The 15,909-nt window shown below is 43.9% G+C and overlaps 1 protein-coding gene across 1 annotated transcript in view; it reads right to left on the bottom strand.

The window, feature by feature from the left end:
• DENND3 (DENN domain containing 3) overlaps positions 1 to 15,909 on the bottom strand; it is a 58,049-nt gene that overhangs the window by 30,367 nt on the left and 11,773 nt on the right. The window contains exons 2-8 of the mRNA XM_069731979.1: positions 6,419 to 6,698; positions 4,324 to 4,439; positions 4,034 to 4,173; positions 3,045 to 3,156; positions 2,642 to 2,761; positions 1,668 to 1,886; positions 66 to 193 (exon numbers count right to left, since the gene is read on the bottom strand). Of these exons, the coding sequence (XP_069588080.1) occupies positions 66 to 193; positions 1,668 to 1,886; positions 2,642 to 2,761; positions 3,045 to 3,156; positions 4,034 to 4,173; positions 4,324 to 4,439; positions 6,419 to 6,698 (1,115 nt within the window). The remainder of the gene's footprint in view (positions 1 to 65; positions 194 to 1,667; positions 1,887 to 2,641; positions 2,762 to 3,044; positions 3,157 to 4,033; positions 4,174 to 4,323; positions 4,440 to 6,418; positions 6,699 to 15,909) is intronic.

Here is a 15,909-nt window from a genome sequence, read left to right as displayed (position 1 = left end):
AAAACTCCTCTTATGTGTGACAGAAAGGAAAGCAAACAGGTCGAGCAATAATCAGAATCACTTACCTGCATATAAAGCTTTCGGCAGCCATTACCGGCATGTCCGGGACCTCGCAGTCCTCACAGTCTCTCTCGTTCCAGGAGAAGGAAATGTTGCCGTTATCAATATCGATTAGTACTAAATCCTCTCCTTCCTTAAAAAAAGATAAAAAAATATCAGAAAATCAAATCCGTCATCATTGTTGATCACTGATGTAAAGTTTATGGTAATATACATTATGGGGAAATCGCGATCCGTTCTGTACATTAACCCCATACTCACCGCTCATCGTGGCTACTATATAACTGCACTTCCCTTTAGTTTACAGCAGGTTTGCATCAATGACGCGGCCTCCGCTCATATACATGACTGTGAGCATTCCTCTGTGCAATCACAGTATCGATGTATACAACATGGCGAGCGAGGAGGTGAATCAGTTTGTGACCTCTGCTGAGTCAAGAAACCATTAAACCATCATAAAATACCAATAATGTGCGTCACCGGGGCATAGGAGTGCAGCTCTGAAGGCTGCGTCACCACTGGAAAGAGCTGGATGCACACAAACATCAGTGCCCTATCCGGATATATGTGACTGTCCGCTCTAGAACACCAGATTATTGTTAATGTAGCAAAGTTATAGGGGGTCCATCAGGTGCTTACTGCATGCAATGTTATTATTGATGTCAATGTATAATCAATAAGCAGCAAGATCCAGAGCGCCCCCCAGTGGTGACTGCAGACGGATGTAATTAAAAGGGAATGTCACCAGGTTTTTGCCACCAAATCTGAAAGCAGCATAATGTAGAGAGAGATACCCCAATTCCAGTGATGTGTCACTTACTGGGCTGCTTGCTTTAGTTTTGATAAAAACACAGTTCAACCAGAAGGAGATCAAAAGAGGACTAGTAAACCTGCGGGCAGTACGACCCCGCCCCCCACTACTGATTGGTAGCTTTGTATGCACACAGTCCAATCAGAGGTGTGGGTGGGGTAATTCTGAAAACTGCTAGAGCTGCAGCAAAGAAAACTGACTTTATCAAGACTGTAGCAAGCAGCCCAGTAAGTGATATATCACTGGAATCAGTGTCTCTGCCCCTACATACTGCTGTTCTCAGATGGGAGTCACAAAAACCTGGTAACATTCCCTTTAAATGGGCATTCTCAAATTTGGAAATTATCTCCTATCCATTGGAAAGGGGGTAACTTACTGATCGCTGGGGGTCCGAGTGATCCCGAGAACTGGAGACCTGAGGAGCATTGTGTGAATGGAGAAGTGGTCGATCATTTGTATATGAGTGCCAAAGACCAGCCGAGCGCGCCGGTGAGCAATCTCCAGCGGTACCGTTAAGAGTTAATGAAGCGGAGCGGTAGTGCGCATGATCGACTATTGCTCCATTCACATTCCAGTTCTTGAGATCAGTGGGAGTTAGTAGTCGGACCCCCAGCAATCGGGCAGTTATCCCCTACCTAATGAAAAAGGGAGAGGATTAGGAGACTAGAACGGGCCCTGGGTAACACCTAGAAAAACAATCTAAGATAATTAATATATAAGTGACTAATGTAAGTGAGACCAATTAGTATTATGTGAAAAAAAAAAATTAAAAAAAATATGCATGATAATGGCCGACCTTGCAAACTTCCTTGTAGTGATCCAGGTGGCAGCCCATAAGAAAAGACGTCGGTGCCATGATGAAGTCCAGCATGTGCTGCGAGAGTATGGGCACAAATGTGTGCTGCCATTTGATGGGGTGGAGATAGACCATAAAACACTCAGCGATGAGGGTTAACAGGGCAAAATCCGATGAGAAAAAGACAATTTTCTGCTCGGTCAAGATACAAGCCATGATCTACGGAGAGACCGCACACAATGTTAGAAGTACGATGAGGCCGTCCATAATAAAACATTGGAGAACAGTGACCGACTGAACTAATGTACGCTGCAGACACTAGGCTCAGACACTGGCGTCTGTAGCACTGGATAGGAGATGAGTGTTACATCGGTGTGGGGTCCCCATTGATTGCTAGAAAGGGGGGACCCATGTTAGGTTAATGCGAGTCCGGCAAGTGCTGGGAGGGCAAGAGCTGGGAGGGCAAGAGCTGAGAGGGCAAGAGCCGAGAGGGCAAGAGCCGGGAGGGCAAGAGCAGAGAGGGCAAGAGCCGGGAGAGCAAGAGCCGGGAGGGCAAGAGCTTGGAGGGCAAGAGCTGGGAGGGCAAGAGCTGAGAGGGCAAGAGCCGGGAGGGCAAGAGCCGGGAGGGCAAGAGCCGAGAGGGCAAGAGCCGAGAGGGCAAGAGCTGGGAGGGCAAGAGCCGAGAGGGCAAGAGCTGGGAGGGCAAGAGCTGAGAGGGCAAGAGCTGAGAGGGCAAGAGCCGGGAGGGCAAGAGCCGAGAGGGCAAGAGCCGAGAGAGCATGTACTCCCATCGCTGTGAGTCTCTGGCAATGAAGAGAACAGTGTGACCTGCCAGTCCACTCCACTTCCCTGAAAGACTCTGGCAAACAGGAGACATGTGATATTTTTTGTGGACTGGAACACCCCATTAACTGAATACAGTCCAGACAGTAATAGGTGTACGGTGCCGTCTTCAATGTGTTGTCAATAGTTACCTGTAACACCTGTTTCGGAGTGAAGCAGAGGAATGGCAGGTGAAGATCTAAATCAATTATTGGGCTTTCCAGATCTTCTCTTGAGGGGAAAACAATCTGCAGAGGTTTCATGCTGAACACCTACAGGGAAAACCAAGAGAAACAAAAAAAGAAAATCAGCTGTGGATGTGACTAAAGCGTAAGATACAACATCAAAGTGTTCCACAATAATATATGTAGATTTATGTTATGCTTTACTGGCAGATATTCTCCAGGACAAATAAAATGTATTGATCACCCCCACAAATGAATCCCTATAGAAACCAAGTATTTCCTGTACGGATCCCCTATTCTCATGGGTAGCCAGGTACATACGACCAAGCTTCTTCTCTATTCTGTACCATATAGTAAGTGTAGTAATTACCAGATGGAGGGGTCCTGGCGGAGGACAAGGAATCAAAGACAACTTTGCAGCAAACTCCTTAATACGATCATCAAAACTGACATTCCTGCTGGACTTCAATTGTGAAAGGAGACTGAGAAAGGAGAAAAATAAATGATAAAGAAAATAGTGAAAGAAAAAGTCTGTTCGAACTGAAGGATGCCTTTTCTAGAGATCGCTGAAGGTCTAGAAGCTGAAACTGCACATTTATCCTAGTGTCCACTATAGGAGACATTTAGTATTGCATGAAACCCAATAAGGTAAGTGGGCGGCCTTGTGATATCTGGTTGGGATTAGTCCTCCAGGGTGGAAGATGATATCTAAGAAGGTGACTCCACTATTTAGCCGTTTACCCAAATAGGACATGAGCCCCTTAAATGGAAGAAATCCTAGCACTCAATAAAAATGTAGCTGCGGCATTGTTTGAAAGCTAAGCACACAAAAAATCCCACCATCTGAAGTTCTGGACACAGGAGATGATCATATTGAAGTCAGTGAGCTGATCCCTTCATTTTACAAACATAATTAAGTGGCCAAGCCTCCAATGACAACGTGTGATAAAATTGGCCTTGTACTGGACCCCATGGCGGTTCCTTTATCAAGGCACATCATGATTAACTTGATAAAATAGAGCCACAAAGGGATGTATTAAAACAGAATACAACTCCTCACCGATCTGGGTCCAAAACTGATATATAATATAATTATACATTAACTTCGTTTTACACAAGCAGATTTTGCCAATTGGTGAATATTTAGGATAATTTTAAAATGGTTAATGCAACCTTTATGGGGAAAAAATTGTTAATACAAAAGTCCTGTCTCCATAAAATTTGCATATTGTTGTCAGAACGTCACCTATTTACATGGGGCATTGTTTTACACACACCTCGATTGTATCAGTCAAGATAAAGAAGGGTCCTTGTCTTGTATTGCAACCCAATTAAATAAAACAAGTATTCCTTTCTTACCATGATAGGCAGTCCTTTAGGGAATTATAGTAAGGATATCTGGATATAACGCAAATGGCAAAAGGTACATAAGCCTCATATGTCTTGGTGCTACTCGTGGAGTCCCAGTAAGCCTGCCCGTTGGACATTCCCAATGAATCCTGCAGGGAGAAGCATAATGCTGTATAAAAAGCATTTCTCATACAAGTCAAAAACAAGGACCGTGCCCTGGTTCTCGGAAGACGTAATCATCAGGTCTCATGAACGGATGTAAGGGCCGGTAATTACAGACTACACAACACTAGTCATACCTGAATAGCTCGGGAGAACTGAGCAACAACCCCGTATGTCCTGGTCCCCAGAACGTCTGTAAATATAAGGAAATGGAAACGCTCCTCTTTAGGCGCTAAGGTCACTTGCATCCCCCCTGCAAAAAAAAATAAAATAAAAAAATAGTACAATAAACCCTTTAACAACCGCCGATACGCCTTTTAACAGCGGCAGTTAAGGGGACTTATTCCTTAGCATGGAGAAATAAGTGTATAGCACCCCCCAGCATCAGAAAATCTCTGGGGTCTCGGCTACCAGGGGTAGATGAGACCCCGGAGAACATGATTTGGGTTGTCTTTTACCGTCCTGTCACGTGACCTCGGTTATTCACTGTCAGTTTTTCCATTCATTCCTCTGTCCTCTGATATGATCTAGCATACTAGAGGAGAAAGAAATGTGGTCTTCCGAGCCTCCCCCCCCCCCCCGGGTACCTCCGCCATCCTGTTCCATTCCCCGGCTTCATCTTCCCAGATGAAATTGGTGGGTGCATGCGCAGTGCGCCCGCCGAGATCTGCCAGCCGGTATCTGGCAATAGGAGATTTTTTCTATTGGTTCATTTTGATCACTGTGATAGACTATCACAGTGATCAAAATTAAAAAATTAAAAAAAAAAAAATTGTAAATCAAACCCCCTCCTTTGTCACCCCCTTAGGTAAAAAAATAAATTATAATATATATATTTTTTTATTTTTTCCATTCTTTGCAGTTAGAGTCAGGGTTGGGGTTAGAACTGTGTTAGGGTTGGAGTTAGAATTTGGGGTTTTCACCGTTTAGGCATGTCAGTGGCTCTCCAAACGCAACATGGGGCCGCTATCGATTCCAGCCAACTTAGCGTATAAAAAAAAAAAAAAAATCAACGGCGCTCCTTCCCTTCCGAGTTCTGCCATTCGCCCAAACTGTGGCTGTACTCCGGAGAAATTGCACAACAAATCTTGTGGTCCATTTTTTCCTGTTACCCTTGTGAAAAAAAAAAGTTTGGGTCTAAAGTAATTTTTGGGTGAAAAAAGTTAAATGTTAAAGGGACTCTGTCACCTGAATTTGGCGGGATCGGTTTTGGGTCATATGGGCGGAGTTTTCGGGTGTTTGATTCACCCTTTCCTTACCTGTTGGCTGCATGCTGGCTGCAATATTGGATTGAAGTTCATTCTCTGTCCTCCGTAGTACACGCCTGCACAAAGCAATCTTGCCTTGTGCAGGCGTGTACTATGGAGGACAGAGAATGAACTTCAATCCAATATTGCAGCCAGCATGCAGCCAGCGGGTAAGGAAAGGGTGAATCAAACACCCGAAAACTCCGCCCATATGACCCAAAACCAGTCCCCCCAAATTCAGGTGACAGGTTCCCTTTAATATTGTGCTAGCTCTCGTGAAGCACCTGAAGGGTTAATATTCTTCTTGAATGTGGTTTTGAGCACCTTGAGGGGTGCAGTTTTTAGAATGGTGTCACTTTTGGGTATTTTCTGTTAGATTGACCCCTCAAAGTGACTTCAAATGTGAGGTGGTCCCTAAAAAAAAAAAAGATTTGTTTTTGTTTGTTTTTTTTTATTGGAAAAATGAGAAATTGCAGGTCAACTTTGACCCTTATAACTTCATAACAACAACAAAAAAATTAATAATGTTTCTAAAATTGTGCGGATATAAAGTAGACACAAGGTATATGTTATTGATTAACCATTTGTGTGATATGACTCCGATTTAAGGACACAAAAATTAAAAGTTTGAAAATTGCAACATTTTCAAAATTTTTGCCAAATTTCCGTTTTGTTTTATTTTTGTTCCATAAAATAAACGCACTGACCACTGTCACTTTATGAGGTCATAGCACTAGAACGTTTCAACGGATCCAAATGATTCTGAGAATGTTTTTTTCGTGACATGTTGTACTTCATGTTGCCACTAACATGAAGTAGAATATGTCACGAAAAAAAACATTCTCAGAATCATTGGGATCCGTTGAAACGTTCTAGAGCTATAACCTCATAAAGGGACAGTGGTCAGAATTGTAAAAATTGGCTGGGTCATTAAGGAATTAATAATAATATTATTATGGTATTATTATTATTATTATTAGTGTACCTGGAAAGCAAAGCTGGGGCAGGCCAATCAGGTCGATGTCTTTGGGCACACTGATCTCCTCGGTGGTGGTCTCTCGGTGATCCGCATTATTACCGGTCCCAGATTCCACTTTGGGTCTCTCCTTTTTCTTCCGGAACGATCTCCTCTTCGCCACCCTCTGGTACGGGCTCTGAGCGCCGGTCGAGCTCTGCGCTTCTTCTTTCAATACAAAAGGAGGGACGAAAACAGAGGCGATTTCTGGTTCCAATACTTTAAGACTTCTTATACCTTTCTGGGCAACCTGAGGTTAAAAAGAAAAAAAAAAAATATCAGAGGAGTATTCACACTGGGCTGTCTCGCTAAACAATAAATCTATAAATCAATCATTGTCGTGCAGACTGCAGCAGGTTCTCTCCACCGTCACAAACCCACAGGAGCTGCTGCAGAAAGACTCCACATCATATGATGCCAGCACCTCCATTGTTCCCACTAAACACGATTTACACTGCAGCTTTGCTCCTTTACTCCATTATTGACCTAGTGTTGTCCCTCCCTTGTACTTTACACTGCAGCTCTGCTTGTTCACATTTTCTTCTAAAAGGAAGAAGACACATGAATAAATTAAATTTTACCCCAAGCATTCTAAAAGGAAACAAAGGTGAAACATTTTCACAGAATTTACATGTTGCAGATTTCAAAATCTATCCTGAAGGTCAATTTACATGGGGAAAGTTTCCCGAAGGTGAGAAGGAGTTCAATCTGGTACTTTATTACTCTGAGGATTCTGTGTGCACCCAATATGCAAATGTGCCCCCTTCCCCCTCGGTGAAACCCCCTGCATAGGTAACATCCTGTGGATTTTCCTAATTGCACTCTCTTTTATTCTCCCCTCGTTCCAGGAGCCGAAACTTTATTTTTCCTGCAGACATGGCTGTATTAGGGCCGTCTTGTTTTGCAGGAGGGGCGGTGATACCTTATAATGTACTTTCTGGGCTGAAATAGTGGCGGGGTGGAGAATACAACAGCATGAGTCATGTGCAGGGGGCGCCTGCGGGGGGCTTCCAGTATACTTATGTATTTACACCAGTAACTCAGGAAATCAGTGCATGTGGCCCCCGATTTTGCACGTACAAGGTCACCACATCCGTGCTGGGACACGGCCAGGGATAGTGTTAATTTACAGATCTGAGCACAATATGAGATATAGGACGCGGAGCGCAGACGTAGGACGCGGAGCGGAGATGGAGGACGCGGAGCGGAGATGGAGGACGCGGAGCGGAGATGGAGGACGCGGAGCCGAGATGGAGGACGCGGAGCCGAGATGGAGGACGCGGAGCGCAGACGTAGGACGCGGAGCGGAGATGGAGGACGCGGAGCGGAGATGGAGGACGCGGAGCGGAGATGGAATGCGCGGAGCGGAGATGGAGGACGCGGAGCGGAGATGGAGGACGCGGAGCGGAGATGGAGGACGCGGAGCGGAGATGGAGGACGCGGAGCGGAGATGGAGGACGCGGAGATGGAGGACGCGGAGCGGAGATGGAATACGCGGAGCGGAGATGGAATACGCGGAGCGGAGATGGAGGACGCGGAGCGGAGATGGAATACGCGGAGCGGAGATGGAGGACGCGGAGATGGAGGACGCGGAGCGGAGATGGAGGACGCGGAGCGGAGATGGAGGACGCGGAGCGGAGATGGAATACGCGGAGCGGAGATGGAATACGCGGAGCCGAGATGGAGGACGCGGAGCCGAGATGGAGGACGCGGAGCCGAGATGGAGGACGCGGAGCCGAGATGGAGGACGCGGAGCCGAGATGGAGGACGCGGAGCCGAGATGGAGGACGCGGAGCCGAGATGGAGGACGCGGAGCCGAGATGAAGGACACGCGTCAGGTCGCCCTCATTGCCTTGTAAAGAAAACATAAAGAAAACAAAAGACACTAATCAGAGGCAAGACAGCCGGCTCTGGCCATGCAGCACCCAGGATCATGCAGAGCGGAGTGTGTCATTTAAAGGGTTCATCCAATTAGAATATCCTTTTTGGAGCTTTCATTCATAGGTGGACTGTGAGAGATCCATTTCCAAATGGATTCCAACTTATCCTGGCAGATTACAAGCAGTAGTTGGTCCCCGATTTTAGTCCGGGAATAGACAACAGAAAAAAAGAAAATCTCTTGTAACAGCACTCAAATGGCGTTCTTGGCCTTTTATTCTCCAGATCAGGAGCGGAGCCGGGACCATCTGTGGCAGATGTCAGCTGTGTCACACAGTCGGCATCTGCCTGCAACAGCAGCAACTGGAGCGAGCTCCAATCCTAGCCATTTAACCATTTAAATGCTGCTGTCATTCACTGAACATGGCCGTTTCACGAGCTTGCTGATGCACGCACGCATGCTCCGACTCCCATCGGCCTCCCAATGTTGTGATCATGGGTTGCTGATGGGTCACTATGGAGCATTGGGGTCTGATCGCTGCCATCTTAGTCTTCCTATGGACACCCGCAATCTTAGGTTGATGTTTCCTGGAAAGGTTTGGGGGAGTTTAGGACTTAAAAAAAGTTATAGTAAAAAGTTATTAAGAATATATTAAAGGCAAAAGGACAAAAATGCAAAATCACTCACCTTTTCCCTTCTTTAACAGTAAAGAAAAAACAAAAACTGTATATATTATAATATATATACGGCATATAATATATATATATATATATATATATATATATATATATATATATATATATATATATATATATATATATATTTATTTATTTATTTTAACTCTTAGAAGAAGGGTAAAAAAAAAAAAAAAGACACACGAAAGTGCATAAAATCGTAATTGTGCTGGGAAGGTGTTATAGGGTTGACACAAGTTGGCGCTAGGTCGTGTGTGAATGAATAAAGCGTCCTACTCCGTACAGTCACATCTGTCTGGTAAGAAGGTGAGGTTGTGGCGTAGACACAGGTCAGATTTTCCGTTCTTGGGGACGCACCCTTTACCCCCAGCAGACGGACACCAGTCATGTGTAAACCAAACACTCAGCTGTGGATTTTACGCAGAAAATCCAGCTTGCCAGCCCCATCCACTTTCAATGACAAGTCTGAGCTCAAATACTCTTCCTCATTACCCAAATACCTCCAATTAGAAATGTAGTATAGTTCTTCTGATTTGCTATATGACTTTAGTCACGTATTCCATGTGCAGGGCATTGCAGCAGCTTGGTTACAACCACACACACAGTGACAGTTATTTGTGGTGGTAATGATGGATACCTAAGGCTACGTTCACACTAGCGTTCCGCTAGTGTGCGTCGCCTTAGCGTCGGGCGACGCAGCGGCGACGCACGCGTCATGCGCCCCTATGTTTAACATGGGGGACGCATGCATTTTTCTTGCGTCCGATTTTCGTCAAAAAACGACGCACGCGTCGCAAAACGCAGCGTTTTTGCGTGCGTTTGCACGCGTTTTTTCAAGCGTCGTGCGTTGCGTCGCCGACGCAGCGGCGCGCAACGCTAATCTGAACGTAGCCTAAGCTACTGCAATGCACATGGGGTAAGCAACATAGCAAATCAGAGGAACTATACTACATTTCTAATTGGAGGCACTTGCCAATTTTAATATTATTACACCTACTACATATTGGGATAGGATCTTGAAGATGGAAATACCCCTTAAAGTTTCTATCATCTTCATTTTTTTTTCATAGTGAGCAGGATCTCTGATGGCTGTCAGTTAATGAGCACATTCCTTATTAATACAAAGGAGAAATTATTAGTTCTATCCCTAACATGGCGACTGTTAGAGCGCTCATTACCTGGCTTTCCTATTCAGTTACTACTCTGCTTGGCGTCCGATTGTGGTTGCATAGTTTTTGGCTGATCTTGTCTAACAGGAAATGCAAAGAGGAAATTTTGAGAGGTAAAAGAAAATAATAATATATCCTGACAAAACCAACAGGCTGAAAAAAAAAAAAAATCCAGTATCCTGCAGATCAATGTGCACATGACCGGCACTGTTGTCATAGTCCACAATGTGAGGCTGTGCGGCCATATCACACGCTAATATTGTATAGGGTCAGAGGAGGCGGAGGGGAAACGGACACTAGAAGATCTAACAGCAAATCCTTAAAAAGTCCAATACCTGGTGTAAAAACAACAGTATCACTGGGCTTGATTGGCAGCAAACTCACCTGACCTTAACCCCATAGAGAATCTATGGAGTATTGTCAAGAGGAAGATTAGACACCAGACCCAACAATGCAGACGAGCTGAAGGCTGCTATCAAAGCAACCTGGGCTTCCATAAACCCTCAGCAGTGCCACAGGCTGATTGCCTCCATACCACGCCGCATTGATGCAAAAGGAGCCGACCAAGTACTGAGTGCATTTACTGAACATACATTTCAGTAGGCCAACATGTCGGATTTTAAAATCATTTTTCAAGCTGGTGTTATAAAGTACTAGATGGTGGCCTGATTCTAACGCATCGGGTATTCTAGAATATGCATGTCCACGTAGTATATTGCACAGCCACGTAGTATATTGCACAGCGACGTAGTATATTGCACAGTGACGTAGTATATTGCCCAGCCACGTAGTATATTGCACAGCCACGTAGTATATTGCACAGCGACGTAGTATATTGCACAGCCACGTAGTATATTGCACAGCCACGTAGTATATTGCACAGCCACGTAGTATATTGCACAGCCACGTAGTATATTGCCCAGTGACGTATATTGCCCAGCGACGTAGTATATTGCCCAGCGACGTAGTATATTGCCCAGCTACGTAGTATATTGCCCAGCCACGTAGTATACTGCCCAGCCACGTAGTATACTGCCCAGCCACGTAGTATACTGCCCAATCAACGTAGTATATTGCACAGCCACGTAGTATATTGCCCAGCCACGTAGTGTATTGCCCAGCCACGTAGTATATTGCCCAGCGATGTAGTATATTGCCCAGCGATGTAGTATATTGCACAGCGACGTAGTATACAGCACAGAGCCACGTAGTATACTGCCCAGTCACGTAGCATATTGGCTAGTCATGTAGTATATTGCCCAGCCATGTATGTAACAGGTTAAAAAATAAAAAAGAAACATATACGGTACTCACCTTCCGAGGGCCCCTTGTAGTGCTGAGGGTCCCTTGTAGTCCTGTGTGCGGTGCACGCAGCAGCTTCCGGTCCCAGGGGTGGTATGAGCGAAGGACCTGTGATGACGTCGCGGTCACATGACCGTGACATCATGGCAGGTCCTTCTCGCATACCATCCTTGCCACCGGAACCTGCCGCTTGCATGGAGCGGTCACCGAAGCGTCGCGAGGAGCGGGAAAGGCGGCCGGAAGGTGAGTATATAATGATTTTTTATTTTTTTAATTATTTTTAACATACGCTGCATCAATAGTAAAACGTTGGTCACACGGGGTTAATAGCTGCGTAACCGGAGTGTGTTACACCGCGCTCCGGTAACGCTGGCATTAACCCCGTGTGAGCGCTGACTGGAGGGGAGTATGGAGCGGGCACTGACTGCGGGGAGGAAAGAGCGGCCATATTGCCGCCGGACTGTGGCTGTCGCTGATTGGTCGTGGCAATGGTCGTGGGCGTTTTGCCACGACCAATCAGCGACTTGGATTACATGACAGACAGAGGCTGCGACCAATGAATATCCGTGAGAGACAGACAGAAGGACAGACAGAAAGACGGAAGTGACCCTTAGACAATTATATAGTAGATTCTAATTTACTGATATAATGACTTTTGGGTTGTCTTTGGCTGTATGCCATAATCATAATCATCAACATTAGCAGAAATGCACACATGAAATAGATCACTCTCTGTGTAATGACTCTATAGAATATAGGAGTTTCACTTTTTGAATTGAAGAACTGAAATAAATTAACTTTTTGATGATATTCTAATTTAGTGAGAAGCACTTTTTTTTATATATATAATATTGTCTAAACCATAATTTTATCGAACTGACTTTCAGGAAACTTCAAGGTTAAGTAAAGGGGCCATCCCTTCTATAAAGCCGCACTTCAGCAGTTTCTGCATTTTACCAGAAATCCTTTTAGGGGACACAATATAACTGATACACAAAACTCGTTGGTTCTACCTTTTCCAAGTCACAAGTCATGTGAGCTGCCAATATACAGTAAATAACCACAGTTTCCATGTGCCTCATCGGTCGGTCCGTGAAGTGCTCAGTGGTAACGATTACTATGGGGCTGAGTCAGAAGCCGCACTGCGGAGCTGAACTCGTCCTTCCATGGGTCACATCCTGTTCAGCTCACAGTCAGACGCTCACGAGGTGCAGAGCAGTTTATTGGAGCCGTGTATGTACCCAGTGATCAGTATTTGTTTAGTAGGCATGCCTGGTAATTTAGAATTATAGCACAGGTGGGTGGAGGGGCGAGAGGGCACGATGGGTAGTTAGTAAAGGTACTGGGAGACACTGGGCGGGAGGTTTCTCCGGAGAGGAGTCTATGGAATACTGTTTACACTAGCAGTTACTGCTCCATGCGTCCTTTATCCCAATTACTAACGACATTCTGTGTGATACATTGTAGCAAATTATCAGAAGGGGGGGGGGTGCATCTGCTTTCTAAGGTGAATACATTTGTAGCAAGGGCTTAGAGGGTTGCTCCATTTTCTTAAAAGGCGCATTGAACGCTGATTTCATTTTCTACAAGTGATGCTACTTAATAGCATGGTGTTCTAGTCAAGAAGATGGATACAAATGAATGGGCATGTGTAATGCTACCTAATAGCAAGGTGCTCCAGTTAAGAAGATGGGGACATATGAATGGGCATGTGTGATGCTACCCAGTAGCATGGTGCTCCAGTTAAGAAGATGGGGACATATGAATGGGCATGTGTGATGCTACCTAAAGAGCAAAATTGTCAGTTGGTGGTTATCAGTTAATACAGTGTGTAATATCTTGGGAAAGTTGCAGTCTATTGACTAGAGTGAGGCTATGATGTGGTGCCAATGAGACTGCCAAAGGCTGCCCCACTGCCACGCGGTCTACAAAGCGCAGACAGTTTTCGCTTTTCATGGTATTCACAGCTTCCACTTATCTGTCCCATAAGCACCCCAGCCCTGACAAGGGTTAAACAAAAAAAAAAAAAAAACTAAAAATTACACTGCACTAATTCAACTACAAGTTTACAGAAAAGACAAAGAAAATGTAACACCACAGCACCGAGCCGGAATGTGGCCAGACGGGTTCTCACAAGAGCTAAATTTACACATGGATGCTGACTGCACAAGTGAGGGATAGACACACAGTGAAAAAAATTATACAGTCATAATCATGTACATTCAGGGCACCAAGATAGATAGCAGTTCTTGTACATAGGAGCAGTATTATAGTAGTTATATTCTTGTACATAGGAGCAGTATTATAGTAGTTATATTCTTGTACATAGGTGCAGTATTATAGTAGTTATATTCTTGTACATAGGGAGCAGTATTATAGTAGTTATATTCTTGTACATAGGAGCAGTATTATAGTAGTTATATTCTTGTACATAGGAGCAGTATTATAGTAGTTATATTCTTGTACATAAGGGCAGTATGTGTAGTAGTTATATTCTTGTACATAGGTGCAGTATTATAGTAGTTATATTCTTGTACATAGGTGCAGTATTATAGTAGTTATATTCTTGTACATAGGGGCAGTATTATAGTAGTTATATTCTTGTACATAGGTGCAGTATTATAGTAGTTATATTCTTGTACATAGGGGCAGTATTATAGTAGTTATATTCTTGTACATAGGTGCAGTATTATAGTAGTTATATTCTTGTACATAGGAGCAGTATTATAGTAGTTATATTCTTGTACATAGGGGCAGTATTATAGTAGTTATATTCTTGTACATAGTTGCAGTATTATAGTAGTTATATTCTTGTACATAGGGAGCAGTATTATAGTAGTTATATTCTTGTACATAGGGGCAGTATTATAGTAGTTATATTCTTGTACATAGGGGCAGTATTATAGTAGTTATATTCTTGTACATAGGGAGCAGTATTATAGTAGTTATATTCTTGTACATAGGAGCAGTATTATAGTAGTTATATTCTTGTACATAGGGGCAGCATTATAGTAGTTATATTCTTGTACATAGGAGCAGTATTATAGCAGTTATATTTTTGTACATAGGGAGCAGTATTATCTATATACATAATTGTCTAAGGGGTACTTCCATCTGTCTGTCCTTCTGTCACGGATATTCATTGGTCGTGGCCTCTGTCTATCATGGAAATCCAAGTCGCTGATTGGTCGCGCAAAACAGCCACGACCAATCAGCGACGGGCACAGTCCGGAAGAAAATGGCCGCTCCGCTCCCCGCAGTCAGTGTCCCCGGCGCCCGCTCCATACTCCCCTCTGGTCACCGCTAACACAGGGTTAATGCCGGCGGTAACGGACCGCGGCATGGGTAACACATTCCGTTACTGCCGCTATTAACCCTGTGTGTCCCCAACCTTTTACTATTGATGCTGCCTATGCGGCATCAATAGTAAAAGAAAGTAATGTTAAAAATAGTAAAAAAAAGCGAGACCGCTAAGTCATATGGGTAATTTCGCAAAGCATCACGGGAATGCAAGATGACGGCAGCAGCGCGCCCATCTGCACAGCGCCGTTGGTTCCCAGGAAGCGCAGAGACGGGACGCTGAGGAGCAGCGACCAGAATGGTGAGTATGTTCAACTACAAGGGGCCCTCGGATCATTAGGCGAGTATGTTTATTTTTTATTTTTTTTAACCTGTGACATACGTGGCTCGGTAATATACTACGTCACTGGGCAATATACTACGTGGCTCTGTGCTGTATACTACAACACTGGGCAATATACTACGTGGCTCTGTGCTGTATACTATGTGGCTGGGCAATATACTACGTCGCTGGGCAATATACTACGTGGACATGCATATTCTAGAATACCCGATGCGTTAGAATCAGGCCACGATCTAGTAGTAGTTATATTCTTGTACATAGGGAGCAGTATTATAGTAGTTATATTCTTGTACATAGGAGCAGCATTATAGTAGTAATATTCTTGTATATAGGGGCAGCATTATAGTAATAATATTCTTGTATATAGGAGCAGTATTATAGTAGTTATATTCTTGTACATTGGAGCAGTATTATAGTAATAATATTCTTGTATATAGGAGCAGTATTAGTTATATTGTACATATGAGCAGTATTATAGTAGTTATATTCTTGTACATAGGAGCAGTATTATAGTAGTTATATTCTTGTACATAGGGGCAGTATTATAGTAGTCTTATTCTTGTACATAGGAGGCAGTATTATAGTAGTTATATTCTTGTACATAGGAGCAGTATTATAGCAGTTATATTCTTGTACATAGGAGCAGTATTATAGTAGTTATATTCTTGTACATAGGAGCAGTATTATAGTAGTTATATTGGTAGTAGTTATGGGAAAAGTAAAAACTATTTTGTCAAATATTTTTAGATATTATTTATGGTGCTTGTGGTACC

The sequence above is a fragment of the Ranitomeya imitator genome, chromosome 6 (genome assembly GCF_032444005.1).
Source record: "Ranitomeya imitator isolate aRanImi1 chromosome 6, aRanImi1.pri, whole genome shotgun sequence".
NCBI classification, from domain to species: domain Eukaryota; kingdom Metazoa; phylum Chordata; class Amphibia; order Anura; family Dendrobatidae; genus Ranitomeya; species Ranitomeya imitator.
Note: the sequence above shows the minus strand (reverse complement) of the source record. Positions and strands in the feature narration are given on the sequence as shown.